Source organism: Pleurodeles waltl, chromosome 5 (assembly GCF_031143425.1).
Source record: "Pleurodeles waltl isolate 20211129_DDA chromosome 5, aPleWal1.hap1.20221129, whole genome shotgun sequence".
NCBI classification, from domain to species: Eukaryota; Metazoa; Chordata; class Amphibia; order Caudata; family Salamandridae; genus Pleurodeles; species Pleurodeles waltl.
In genome coordinates this window covers 95,502,757-95,516,795 of record NC_090444.1, presented here as the reverse complement: position 1 = coordinate 95,516,795, position 14,039 = coordinate 95,502,757, and the positions used below count along the sequence as shown (strand labels likewise).

The 14,039-nt window shown below is 44.3% G+C and overlaps 1 protein-coding gene across 1 annotated transcript in view; it reads right to left on the bottom strand.

The window, feature by feature from the left end:
• The window catches only part of DRC1 (dynein regulatory complex subunit 1), a 597,053-nt gene that overhangs the window by 513,915 nt on the left and 69,099 nt on the right, over positions 1-14,039 (bottom strand). The window contains exon 2 of the mRNA XM_069236516.1: positions 9,486-9,573. Coding sequence (XP_069092617.1) covers positions 9,486-9,573 — 88 coding nt within the window. The remainder of the gene's footprint in view (positions 1-9,485; positions 9,574-14,039) is intronic.

The following is a 14,039-nucleotide window of genomic DNA, read 5'->3' as shown; positions in this document are numbered from 1 at the left end:
AAGGAGGGCTTCACAACCTTGTATGGAGATGTTGTCTGTTTTACTGAGGTTTATTGCCTGTTTGAATATAATAGCTAGTCCACCTCTTCTCTTACCTATATGGTTTTGTGTGATGGTTTGATAGCCCGGAGGAAGGGCTTCGTGCAACACTGGTGCCATGTCATCTCCCAACCAGGATTCCGTAATGAATAGTAAGTCAGGTTGTGTGTCTGTGAGCAGGTCGTAGATGTGGTGCTTGTTGTTTGAGAGTGATCGAGCATTTATGAGCTGGCAGTTTAGATAAGGTGTGTTAATGGTAGTGTTGTTTTGTTTAGTTGAAGTGTAAGTAGTGTAATGTGAGCCTGAAGCAGGAGTGTTGCTAGTTGTGATAACTGTTTGAGGCTCACAATAGTCTTGCTTTTCAATATAGTGTTCCTCTTCCAGCAGGTTAAGGAGGCATTTTGTTGGGTCTGTGTGTGTGGGTGGTGGACTTGGTGGCTGAGAGAGCCATGAGGAGTGTTATGTTTTTTGTAGGGTAGTTTTATTATGTAACAGACAAGGGGATGCGAGGTTGCTATGAGTGGCATGTTTTATATTTTGTTTGCGTTTGTTTAGTGTGGATGGAGTATGGGTTAGGGGTGGTGGAGGAGCATGTGGATCATGATGTAAGGCTCTAAATTGTGCAATGGAGGAGAGGCGAGTGAATGAAAGTTGCTGGGTTGGGGTGCTTGTGGTAGGTGTTTGTGAAGAGTGGGGGGTAGGGGTGGAGATAGGATGGAATTTGTATCCTTTGTGTAGTTCTGGGGGTGGGAGTGGGTATGACGATGAGTGTAATGTAAGTTTGTGTTGCTTTGATGTGCTGATGTTTGTGGTCGGTATTGTTTTTGTGGAATAATGAGAGGGGATATTAGTGTAGTTGTTTTTGGTGAGGGATTTGTATGTGAGTTAGTGCTGCTAAGTGGAATTTGAGTGTTAGATGGAGTGTTGATGTGTTTTGGAGATGAATCTATGAAGTGTGTAAGAGGTGATGGGTGTGTGTGTCAGGGAAGTAAGTATTAGTTGAGATGACCGGAAGAGGTAATATGTGTGGTGGAGTCAAATGTGGGGATTGTATGGTTGTGTGTAATTGGTGAGGAGAGGGGAAGAGTGTTTGTAGATGATGTGTTTGAATGCAGTGTTTGGGCATTGTTATGATGACAGGTGGTCTGTGTGGAGCGAACAGCGGATAGTGTTGTTGGTTAGGATCAGCAGAGAGTGTGTATCTGGGAAACTGAAACTGAGAGAAATGTATGTTGTAGTTTTGTATTGTGTGGGTGGTGGCAGGTAGTGTTAGTGGGAGTGGACAGAGTAGTGTTTGCTGTGAGAATGAAGGTGTTTGACTGTAGTAGTTGTGGGGGGTATGTGTATATGTGTTGTATGTTGGGTATTGTGTTGGGTGGTGGGGCAATGCAATCTGTCTGTGGTCAGTTTGTGATACATGGTTTGGATGCCTTTGTAGAATATGTGCTTGCATGTTGAGGGATGTGTAGGGGTTGACACCATTCCTGGCCATATGTGAATTGGGCAGCATTTCTGTCCCTAGTCCCTAGTCCCTAGTCCCTACCTGTCCCGAACAGGCCCAAACAGGCAACTGCCCTTATCCTCTCTGCCCTTTGCCTCTCCGCCCGGGCTGAGACGCCCTGAATCCTGGCCTTTTATAGCCCTATCGGCCAATAAGAAGCTGGTCCTAACCCTAGCCAATCCTATTTTAAACCCTGATTTAGCCAACTAATGGGAGACCCAGCCCTAATCACCAGTCATAGCCCTATTCCTGACCACCAATCACAGCCCCAGCCCTAAAACCAGCAACCAATCAGAATCCCAGCCCTATCTACCAATCACAGCCCTAGAACCAACAGCCAATCAGAATCTCAGCCCTATACACCAATCACAGCCCTAGAACCAACAGCCAATCAGAATCTCAGCCCTATACACCAATCAGAGTCCTAGAACCAACGCCCAATCAGAATCTCAGCCCTATCCACCAATCACAGCCCTAGAACCAACACCCAATCAGAATCTCAGCACTATCCACCAATCACAGCTCTAGAACCAACAGCCAATCAGAATCTCAGCCCTATCCACCAATCACAGCCCTAGAACCAACAGCCAATCAGAATCTCAGCCCTATCCACCAATCACAGCCCTAGAACCAACAGCCAATCAGAATCCGAGCCCTATCCACCAATCATAACTGCATCCCTGGAGCTAGCAACCAATGAAACACCATCTCCCAACAACCTATCACAACAGCATATGCAACAACAATGAGGAACTTATATAAGGAGCAAGTTAACTAAACTCCAGTCCCTGTGGGCAGGGGGAAAGGCAACTGCTGCTCTATTCAGAATCTCCTTGGATACAGACAGGCTGAATCCACACTTCCAAGCTAGCAGAGTCTAAATCACACAAACAGATTAAAACAGTCTCCTAAAACCACACTCTGAAAGATGTATGTAGCCTTTTTTAATCAGAATAGGGGGAAAAAAAAAAAAAAGCCTGCCTGCTACCATAAATCTTAGGAACTTCCTGTGTTTTGGGTGGATGGGTATGTGGAAGTAGGCGTCTTGCAGGCCTACGGAAGCCATGTAGTCCACTCTGTTGAAAAGCTGCAAGATGTCTTTCGATGTCACCAGGCAGAATGACTGTTTTTTCAGGTACTTGTTCAGCTCCCTCAAGTCTAGGATGGGTCTCCATAGATGAGATTTTTTCCTGATTAGAAAGAAGTGAGAATAGAAACCCTTTCCTCTTTGGTATAGGGTACAAATTCTATTGCTCCTTTGGTTAACATCACCTCCACTTGAGAAAATGGAGATGTCTTTGATGTACTTGGGAGGGAGGAGTCCATGGGGCATATGTATACATTTTAGAAGGTGACCGAATCGTATTATGTCTAGGACCCACTTGTCGTTCGTTATCTGACGCCAACGATGAAGGTGGTGTTTCAGTGAAGAAGGAGATGTAGCCGGCATTTGGAGGTTGTCATTGCCTGCTTGAGGGATCTGCTATATGCTGCTGCAGGCAGTTGTCTTTGGTGATATTGGGGTCTGGTAGGTTGGAATTTATAGGAATGAGCTTGGTACCTATATTGCTGGTATCCTCCATGAAAGGAAGACTGCCCTCTGCCTCTGGCACCTCGAAAGGGTGTTATCTTATATTGTAGGGTGCCTAGCGATTTGGCAGTATCTGTATCTGCTTTGATTGACTGGAGGGCGTCGTCGACATGTTTGCTGAAGAGGGCTTCCCCATCATAAGGAAGGTCCAGAATCTTCGTTTGGACTTCGGACCGAAAGTTAATGGCTTTAAGTCATCCTTAGGGCCTTAACACTGCTGATCCAGCCAAAAGCCTAAAACCCATAGCAGCAATGTCTAGCGCGCAATCTATTATCTCTGAAGAAGAGTGCTGCCCTTCCAGAAGAATTTTCCTAGCTTCTGATTTATTCGTTTCTGGAAGCTCGTCTAAGGAGTGAGTGATGTCTGACCATAGTTGACCATCATACCTGCCAAGGAGCACTAAGGACTTTGCTGCACGCACCACAATGACAGACATTGAGGAGAATCTTTTCCCGATGTTATAAACGCATCTACCTTCTTTATCCGGGGATGCAGTCAGAGGTGCAGAAGGGTTCCGGGAACGTCTTTGTGCCACTTGGGAAATGACTGAATCTGCTTTGGTTAACCTGATAGGCGGGCAGGTGCGTCATCTGTTGATTTGTACTTTTTATCCATCTTAGGCAAGACTGCTGGCACAGTAGCAGGGTTACGCATTATTTTCAAACCCTGATTCCACACATGGTCTATTTTTGGGATAGCTGTGATGACCTTCCTATGAGATTCTTTAAAGTCATACAAGAAACAATCTTGCTGGGTTGTGGGCATTTGTAATTCAAATCGTGTAGCAGCTTTCCCCAATAGATTATGGAAGGTACCAATATCTTCTGGAGGGAACTCGACAGAAGGTGGCACCGGAGAGGCAGGCGTTGGTAATATAATTTTGGCCCACTCATCCTGTGTTGTAAGGTTTTCTCCGTCTTCTACTTCATCATCTGAAGAAGCATGGATTTGTGGATCCTGCTGAGAAGCATGCTGAGTGGTAGATTGTACCTGGAAGTGTAGTGATTGTGGAGTACTTGGTGCGGAAACCACTGGCTGTTGAATGTTTGTAGGCTGTGGGTGGAAGTGTCCTTTATAATCTGCTAGCATGGCTTGCAGATCAGAAACTAGACCGGAGGGCAAACATGCCATTTCCTGCTGCTGTTGTTGAGGAAGTGGTTCATAGTAGTGCTGGTCATAATATGAGTCATCGTCAGAATTGTTCCTGGCACTTAACTCGTAATTAAGAAGGACATCTTACCACTCCATATACACCATCATCATCTGAATCATCATCCAAGAGGCGTGATGGTAAAAGCCTTGATACCTTACTTGGGGATGTTCTGGATGGTGTTAGATGAGTCTTGGACATCCTTGTAAGTGGCGTATATTCCTTTGACGGGTAAAGAACCAATGAAGATCGTCTTGTTTTTTGTAGGCATTTGATTGATCATCGACGATAGAAGAGTTGCTGTCGTTGACGGTGGCTTCGATGAGAAGGTAATCGTCTGCAAAGGCGTCGTCGACGGGAGCATCGTTGATGAAGGTATCGTTGACGGGGGCGTTGTCGACCGAGGCGTCGCTGGAGGTATTATCGTCAGCAGGGCCGTTGACATGAGGTCTATAGACGAGACCATCGATGGAAGGGTCATAGACGAGGTATGAAACAACGGCGAGTAGATCTGTGGTGATGAGAGGGGCCGCCCCGTCACCGAGGATGAAATCTTCGTTGATGAGGATCCTGAGGCCGCTGCCGTCGACAAAGAAATAGTGACAATGGTTGATGTCACTGTTGATGATAGGGTCATCGATAAGAATGTCGTCGACGATGGTGCCACTAAAGGCGCAGATCCTGGCTTCTTGAATTTATCTTTAATTTGAAGAGGTGGCGTTTGGGGCTCAGAGAGAGTTTTCTTTTTGGGTTTTATGAGGGAGTCTGACCCTATTGTTGTGCCAGACTGCATTTTCTTGGCAGGGCTGTGAATTTTTGAAGAGCCATTTTAGGAGGTTCCTTAATAGCTGAGCCATCATTATGGCGGTCATTCTGACCTTGGCGGGCGGCGGAGGCCGCCCGCCAAAGTCCCGCCGTCAGGTTACCGTTCCGCGGTCGAAAGACCGCGGCGGTAATTCTGACTTTCCCGCTGGGCTGGCGGGCGGTCGCCTTCAGACCGCCCGCCAGCCCAGCGGGAAAGAGGCTTCCACGATGAAGCCGGCTCGGAATCGAGCCGGCGGAGTGGAAGCTGTGCGACGGGTGCAGTTGCACCCGTCGCGTATTTCACTGTCTGCACAGCAGACAGTGAAATACATGTAGGGGCCCTCTTATGGGGGCCCCTGCAATGCCCATGCCAGTGGCATGGGCACTGCAGGGGCCCCCAGGGGCCCCGCGACCCCCCCTACCGCCATCCGGATCCCGGCGGTCGGACCGCCGGGATCTGGATGGCGGTAGGGGGGGTCGGAATCGCCGCGGCGGTGCAGCAAGCTGCGCCGCCGTGGAGGATTCAATGGGGCGGCGGTACACTGGCGGGAGCCCGCCAGTGGTGCCGGTCCGACCGCGGCTTTACCGCCGCGGTCGGAATCCCCATTGGAGCACCGCCGGCCTGTCGGCGGTGCTCCCGCGGTCCTCCGCCCTGGCGGTCTTTGACCGCCAGGGTCAGAATGACCGCCTATGTCTTTTAACAGGTGTTTTTGTGACACAGATAAAATATGAGGCACTGTCATCGTCAGAGGCTGGATGGCCAGATTTACATTTATGTAGCCACAAAAGAAGACGACCCTCTCTGTCCTTTAATGTCTTTGTAGAAACTTTTTAACATACCTTGCAGTCTTTGGTCTTGTGATTTGGGTATAAGCAGTATATGCAATCTTCATGTGGGTCATCCACACATAATCTCTTTTTCAGACAGGTCGCACATGATTTTTGGTGTCTCTGACATGGCAGCCAGTTTAAAGCACCAGAAGAAGAGATGTAAATTTGGAAATCCTTGGGAATACATTTCTGAGAGAAAAAACGGAGCAGAGCTCAAAGGACACTCCTGTACGACGTATGGTGGAAAATATAATGGAAGTAAGTTCCTCACAGGAGGCTTCTAGAGGGTGGTGCAACCTGAATGGTTGAATTTTGAGTTCAGGTCTTTTTTTACAAAATGACTGTGATATGTTACTAAGCTAAAGGCCTAATGCATGTAATGTAGATATACATTTAAGCATATCTTATGCATTACACCTGGGACTCCCATCTCGACGATGGGGAAGTATTCAAGCATGTGAATCTATGAAAGTTCCAATACTGGAGTAACTTGTGTTTTATCCATGTTTATTTTCAGATCATTGGCCCTATAGTAATCAGCAAAAACATTCAGTTGCCTCTGAAAGCCAACCGGTGTAAGGTCCAGTACTACAATATCATCTGCTGAATACTGCAATGGTCTCAGGACCAAGTTTAGGAGTAAAAGACCTAACCTAGTTTAATCCTACCATAGCATCTCCAATGTATATAGAAAACAAGAGCTGAGCCAATATGCACCCCTGCCTGAGTCCATTAGGAGTGTGTATTTGTCTAGACAGAACCCCATTCCTCCCTGATTCTACTCTTGTTCAGGAGCCTTTGTGTATTCCATTTATGCATCTTTTCCCAAAGTACAGCCCTATGTATGGTGTTAAATTGCATTAGACAAATCGATATACAACACATAGGCCCTTATAATGAGCTTGATGGTGTGAACCGCCATGCCGGCGGTGGCAGAAATTACCGCCATCGGCATGGCGGTCCGGACCGCCATATAATAAACACAGAGAGACCACAACAGGTGGAACTCCGCCACTGCCAGACTTCTGCCGCCAGGTAGCCTGACGATGGCAGAGTTCCCTATTCAACAGGGCAGGGCTGCAAGCAGCGCTGCCCGCCGGATAATGCACCTGTGTTCCCCCAGCCTTTCCCTGGTGCACTTGGCATGGGCAGTGCAGGGGCCCCTGTGCACAGCCCGTCACGCATGTCACTGCCCGATTTACGGGCAGTGATATGCTCGACTGGTGCTGCTGTGCCCGCCGCACTGCTACATTGACAATGGCTCAATGTGGAGCAGTCGGCAATGTACAGGCCCAGCATTCCACAGTGCCCAGCAGAATGTTGTTTATTGGGCCGGCAGCGTCTTCAACGCGCTGGCGGTCGTTGTTCCAACCGCCAGCACCGAACTCGGCTGGATTTTTTGCCGACTTCGTAATGAGGGCCATAGAGTGGATGTTTCCTTCTAATAGTGTATTTTTCATCCAAAAGATTTAGCACTAGACGGTTATCCGTTATTGAATACCCTTTACAAAAACCCATTTGAACCTTTGGTAAGATTTCTGCATCACTTACCGAATCCTCCAAAAATCACAGCAGATATTTTGCATTGATCTTGCTAGGGATATCTAGCAGGGTAATAATGTGATAATTTGAAGGCCGATACTGTTCACCTTTTATAAACAGCGGGACCCTGATACCTCCTTTACAGGTTTTTGGTGAACCAGATCCCCTAGTTATTACTGCAAACACCGGCGCCAACACTTGAGCCCACAGACTGGGGTTAAGTTTAATAATATCAGAAGATAGGCCATCAGGGCCTTGAGCCCTGGAGCTTTTCATCCCTTTTATTTTAACTTCAATACAGCTTACTGAGGGAGCCAAGTGACTCTCCCAGAGCCCTATTTTGGAAAGCTGAGCACACATGCTCCCCATTATTTCTTTCAGTTTGTACAGCTCTGTTATGTACTTCACCCATACTTCTTTGGGAAGCGGTGCTGCAACAGTTTTGTTAGACAACCCGTCTCACGCCTTTCATATAGGATTTCCTATGTAATTTAATTAGCCTGACTACTGGGAAAATCAAAGGTAAGAAATCTGCACCTAGAAGTCTCTATCAGATACGACAGTATAGGATTTAAGGTATGGAGACAAGGAAAAATAGGACAAAAAGGAGAAAGACCGTTGGTAACAGGACAATACAAGGGAAAAAAGGAATACTGTGCAGAGCAAAGTGAGGAATAAAGCCAGAAGAATGGGGTTGTCCTACTCTTCCATTATGAAAGAAACAGTATAAAATAAACAATCTGTGGAAAACCTTAATTGTGACTACCTCACTTGGTACTTGTGTTGTACAACAAAGAGAGTGGTGTCCCACTTTGACTCAATCACCTCTAAGTATTTTTGTCAACTATGAGAGTGTAGTCTTATTTTAAACTGACCTGTATACCTAAAAGGTTGGCGATCTCCCACACCTTTTACCAGACATAGGGCCTGATTTAATTGTCGTGGATGGAGTAATCTTGAATGGCCTGGGGTACGGCACTAATTCCACCAGGTCGAGATTACTCTGCCCTCCAAATGTAGAAGTGACCATCCATGTGGCTGTCATTTCTGAACCATTGACAAGAACCCCCGTCACAGCAGTTCCAGTCAACGCTGTTTACAGTTTTGTGCACAGCTCCGTCAACATGATGGAGCCATACACTAAACTGTTTTCTTTTTTCTTTAAAAAAAGAAAATACCCCTCTCGACATAGTAGCATTTAGAAAGTTTCCCTTCCTCTTACTTGCAGGGTTTCCCTGGCCGTGAGGGGCAGTGAAAACTGACCTCTAATTCTGCCCATCTAAATTAAGTGGGCAGAATTAGAAGTCTGCCTCCAATGACCCATACTCCGTAGGGCCGTCAAAGGGGTTTAATCACGGCGGAGATGAGCGCAGCATCTAAATTTGGTGGGCGCACAATTATCTTTGCTGTGTAGATACTCTGTCACCATTGTGATGGAGTATCTTTATTGGCGATATAGAAATCAGGTCTTAGTTCCCGTTAACTAGAAATGGAGACTCTTGGAACCCTAAAGTCTCCATCTTACATGACTTTGGGAAGATCCCTGTTGTTTGAGGGCAGGTTTCTTATTTAAGCGAATTCTGAAAATTTCAACAGAAAAATGAACACTTTCAGTTATTTTCCTTTATCATAGTTTGAACTGCCTACTTCACTCATCTTTTAAGAAAAGCCCTGTTTTTCTTTGAAGTAATAGGATAGAATTTACTGTATGTTACTTGTTGTGTCCCACTATATCAGAGTATCTGTATTCATGTATCTAATCCGAGTTCTAATCCCTATTAACTACAACAGAACATCTTAATGAACACCTCTGTTACTCTGGAGTGGAACCTTAACAAAGGGAGCTACTGGTGAACTAACTTGTAGTATTAGTGGCACTGGGACACCAGCGGTAATTGACAGCACTTACAATAAGGCCTCACAGAAGCGCCACAGGACCCACTCCACACAGGGTGCTGCCTCTATGATGCCAAATCCATTGTATTCAGGCCCTTTTCTCATATTCTAAGTCCAGGTGTGACCTCACCTGTCTGCTGTCCTCTATCTGCTTGTGGCTCCTTCTTGGCGCTTCGTTCACTTGTTCCCTCGCGTTAGTATCTTCTCCAAGGGCCTCTCTATGGCGCAAACACATCGATTTTAACTCACAATATCTCTTTTGAGGCTTTCAGGTGCAATTGTACATAGCAAATGAAATAACTCATCTCAGTGCCACTCAGCAAATATAGAAGACGTTTTTCTAGGACCGAAAATTGCTTGTTAGTGGATAAAGACCCCTTCAAAATTTATTGAGAGGCCCACGCACACAACTTTTTACCAAACATATAAAAATATCAACTTGCTTCTTAAACATATGCTACATATGTTTTAAATGACATGTTCGACTTAAGCCTTCTATAGTTCTGGAAATAGCCTGGGCACAAGTTCTGTAACTTATTTTAGCTTTTCAGCTAAAACCGAGCATCAAAATACACCAGCCTATTGTCTTCATTTGAGCCAAAATATATGTTGATTTTATTACCTAGGGTCTCGTGAGCGTTTTGTCGGGGAGCAAAAGGCTGGTTGGAGGAATCTTCATAGCATTTATGTTAAATTTGTCATAGGACTCTTCCCAGCACATCGTTTTCCCTCCTTTGCCCACTCTCTTCCTCTCTAACAATTTGTCACCATCTATTCCAGCTGTGCATCTTCATTGCTACCCCATTTTTGTGCATGATTTTCTTTTGATACTTCCTTATGACCACCCTGCTCCCCACTTCCAGCTGAGGTGCATTTCCCTATCCATCTCTAATGTCCCCTTGTGGAGGTTGTGCTACCTCAACCCCCTTCTGTTGTGTTCTCCTCTCCTTATCTGCCCACTTAGCAGTCACTCATTTCTCAATCTAATGCCCATCAATAGTAAATTGTGATGGGGTTTCATCAATGGTTAAAAATGCTATTTTCAAAAAAAGTTGCAATTGCGACTGATTTTGACAAGCTCTGTCTCACGATCAGTACTTGAAATGAAAAAATAGAAATGCAGGTATTCTCAACCAGAGTACCTGCTTGTTTCTGAGAAGTGCTGGTACTGTCCAATGAAAAGTATCACATTTATCTTGAGAAGTGCAGGTACTCTTCCTCTCAAAATAAAAAAGTACTGGTACTCAGTACCGGACAGTGCCAGCCCATTAAAAGCACTGCTCACGATACAATTACAAATCCAGCACATTTTTGCCAGTTTTTGTGGCTCAATGTGTTGTAAAACTGAAATTTGCCAATATTTAAAATTAATTCTTAGAGAAGAGTCCACTCCCACCAATATTATAGAATATCCAGTTCTTCAATTTGATATTGTGCAAATCTTCTTTTTATTCATTTTTTCTTTTCTTTTTCTTTACTCTCTCTTATCTGATAATACATAAATTCACAGCAGCAACAGCCAACACGTTTCATCCTTTTACATAGGACTTTGTTGCGTAGGCTCTCATTATTCTAATGAGACTACTGGATTTTGAGCAGCAGAATCGCCTGCGGTGTGGGAGACTGGGTCTAACCCACTGCAGGTGACACCTGTCACTCCAATCCGGGTTTTGCTCCGGCCAACTAGCAGTGCCTTATCCCTACCAAAGGATAGTGATGATTGGACAGCCGAGCACATGACATACTAGGCTTCTCAGGGAAGTCGTGGTCACTCAGGTCGCATCCGGTTCTCTCATTTACAATTCAGTCTCATATATAAATGACAAACAGAGGCGGTATATGTATCAATAATGAGTTTTAATAAAATGACTGCATCTTAGATAGCAAAGCTTGAGCTGCAATAACCAGGACGACACAACATGACAGTATTAAAATTGTGACAAGAAGAGTGAAGCATAAAAACAACGCTATCATACTGTCACTACAATCGATGGACTATTTCCTATCTAGGTTATAATTTGAGCACAGCATGTTAAGCTCTAATTCTGCCCTTCAGGTTCCCCTGGGAAGACATCAACCCCCATACCTGAGCAAAGGCCTGTGGTCTGCGTTAGCATCTGTAGCGAAGCATTCAGCAATAAGCATACAGTTGTGGTTCCCTGGCTGGAATCTCCCTCTAACGTGTAAGGGACAAGGAAGTGTTTATAAAATAACACAGCTGATGTTGTGAGAAAATGTCCCTACGTAAGGATGTGTATTTTCTACGAATGTTGGAGACGAAACTTCTACTACGTTCACCGGCAATGTACCGAGCTGCAGCCTTGATTGAAGCACAGAGTGATCAAGAATGTCTTGTTTGAGAACAGAGTGCTGGCCTAGGCAAAAACAGTTAGATAGATGAAAATAAACAAGACCGTAAAAATGGTTATTGTAATAATAACAAAGCAAAGCTGAATAAAATATATCTAGGTTAAATTGCACATGGCCTAGTGTGTTAAAATAACGTGCATGGAGCTATAACTAAAATGGCTACACAACAACTTCGTCAGGGCTGTAATACAACATGTATGACACACATTCAAAGAAACAAATACAAAATACAAACAAATACCCCATTATGTAAAATCACAATATTATAACAAATACATAGATTTGCACAGTGCTATAAAAGAGAAGAGACCGGCAAGGGACCGTCATGATTATAAGAAACAGACACAAATCTAAAAATATTAAAACTACATATAAACAACCATGGAGATATTACATATACAATATACACATAAAACACCCACGTACATAGGACATGTATACACATTACTATAACATCATAAAAAAATATATCCCAAAACCTTCAGTACAAAAAAATATATATCTATTAAATATTTATGAAAAAATATTTTAAAAATATATACAAAACACCCCCAGAATCATCATTCTAAATATTATTAATTACACCCACCCTTAATATGGCACAAATTCATTCGCCATTAATAACTTAAAACCTCTTGCCCAAACCATGTGATAAAGAACACCATTCCATATATGTACACCTACCAATTTATAATTCATAACTAAAAACAATTTTATAAACCTACCTAACCAATTGTCCTCAATTTTATGACAAGACCGGAGGCTCCTATTATGCGTTCTTTTCTTGCTTTAATTTAGACAGCAGCAAGTGAAAAAACTACAAATCCCATGGGTGCAGAAAAGATCTGCCAATGGGAAGCATTCTGAAGTACATAAACGATAACCAATGAACATGGATGTATGGCATTATGACGTAACTGGACTGCAAGCAGCCCTCTTTTCTTGCTGCTCACAAGCCAGTTAAGTCATATTTTCTCTATTCCGTATTATTTGTGTTTTTCTAAATGTCGTTCTTTATATTGAAGCGTGGTTTGGAAAGCTAATGCATTTATTTTGTCTCCGTCACGTCCTGAACAGTCGGCAAGTTGCCGCACGTTTACAAAACAATTTTATTTCCCTGCTTCGCGCTCCCTTCGCGCGCGCACCGCATTTCCCAGCGTTTCTCACGCTCCTCAAGCGGTCAGCCGTTATTTTGGCTCGCGCTTGAGGAGAGAGGAGTTTTCCTGCCGTCGCACGTCCCGGATAGCCCTTTCAACCGTGTTTTCAAGAAAAATTTGTTTTTTTACCGGCCCGGTTTTTTCCTCTTTTCTTCTCTCGTTGTTTGCCTCTCTCAGAAATGTCTTAGCCTACACCCTGGGGAGGGGCTTATTGATTATTTACACTCCCCCTCTCTTTCCATTAACCCTTAAGCGGTATTCTAACAAGTTTGTTTATTTTTTTCCTAATATTTCACTTTGCTGGCACGAATGGAGTCTGGCAGTTCCCCTTCACCCCAGGTTGACCAGGAGGAAGTGTCTGCCATTAAACAAGATATTAATATGTTTATTCAGAACTCTGTACAACAAGCTGTAAATACTTCTATGAACAAATTAACAAAAAATTTAGAGGGTTCAATGTTGAAAATGTTAAACAAGACTTTATCTACCCAGTCTGCAGGGCTTTGCAGACAGCGCCTTTCACCCAAGTCAAAAAGTGTACAAAAATTGGCGCTAAAGACTGGTGAGGTTTCCTTACCCATGGCAGAGGACGCAGCTCCTCAAAAGACTCCAAGTAAGGAGAATAATACGTCTGATGGTACATCACTTAAACGTAAGGCTAAAGCTAAACATGTTATATCCCCATTAATAATTTCCTCTATTCCCGATACCGACGACGATGTACCTGACACAGATTCAGATGTGGACCCATCTGGCCATGATGACGTGGGTTCTTCGCCCATTCCCAAGAAACCTAAGTTTTCCTCCTCTGTCCCAGACACCTCCAACCCTCTTTTAGATTGCGAAGGCGTACCTATGTTTGACCCTTCCTTTATTTTACATCCTAATTCCACGGAATGGTATCCAGCAACTCATGTCGGAGATTATGTTTCAGCCAAGTTATTTAGCTCATTGGATAAACAAACTCGAGCTAAGCTCAGATCCGAGTGCACCCGTCCCGTTTTGGTGCACAAGTCTTCCACTACCCCTGTTCTAGATCAACCCATTCTAACATTCTTTTCCAAATTTGGCAAAGATCCTAGAAAAGGAATTGACAAAGCCTGGTCCTCCTGGCAGGATAAACTTCTGGATGTTATTGGTCCTCTTACCCGGATTTT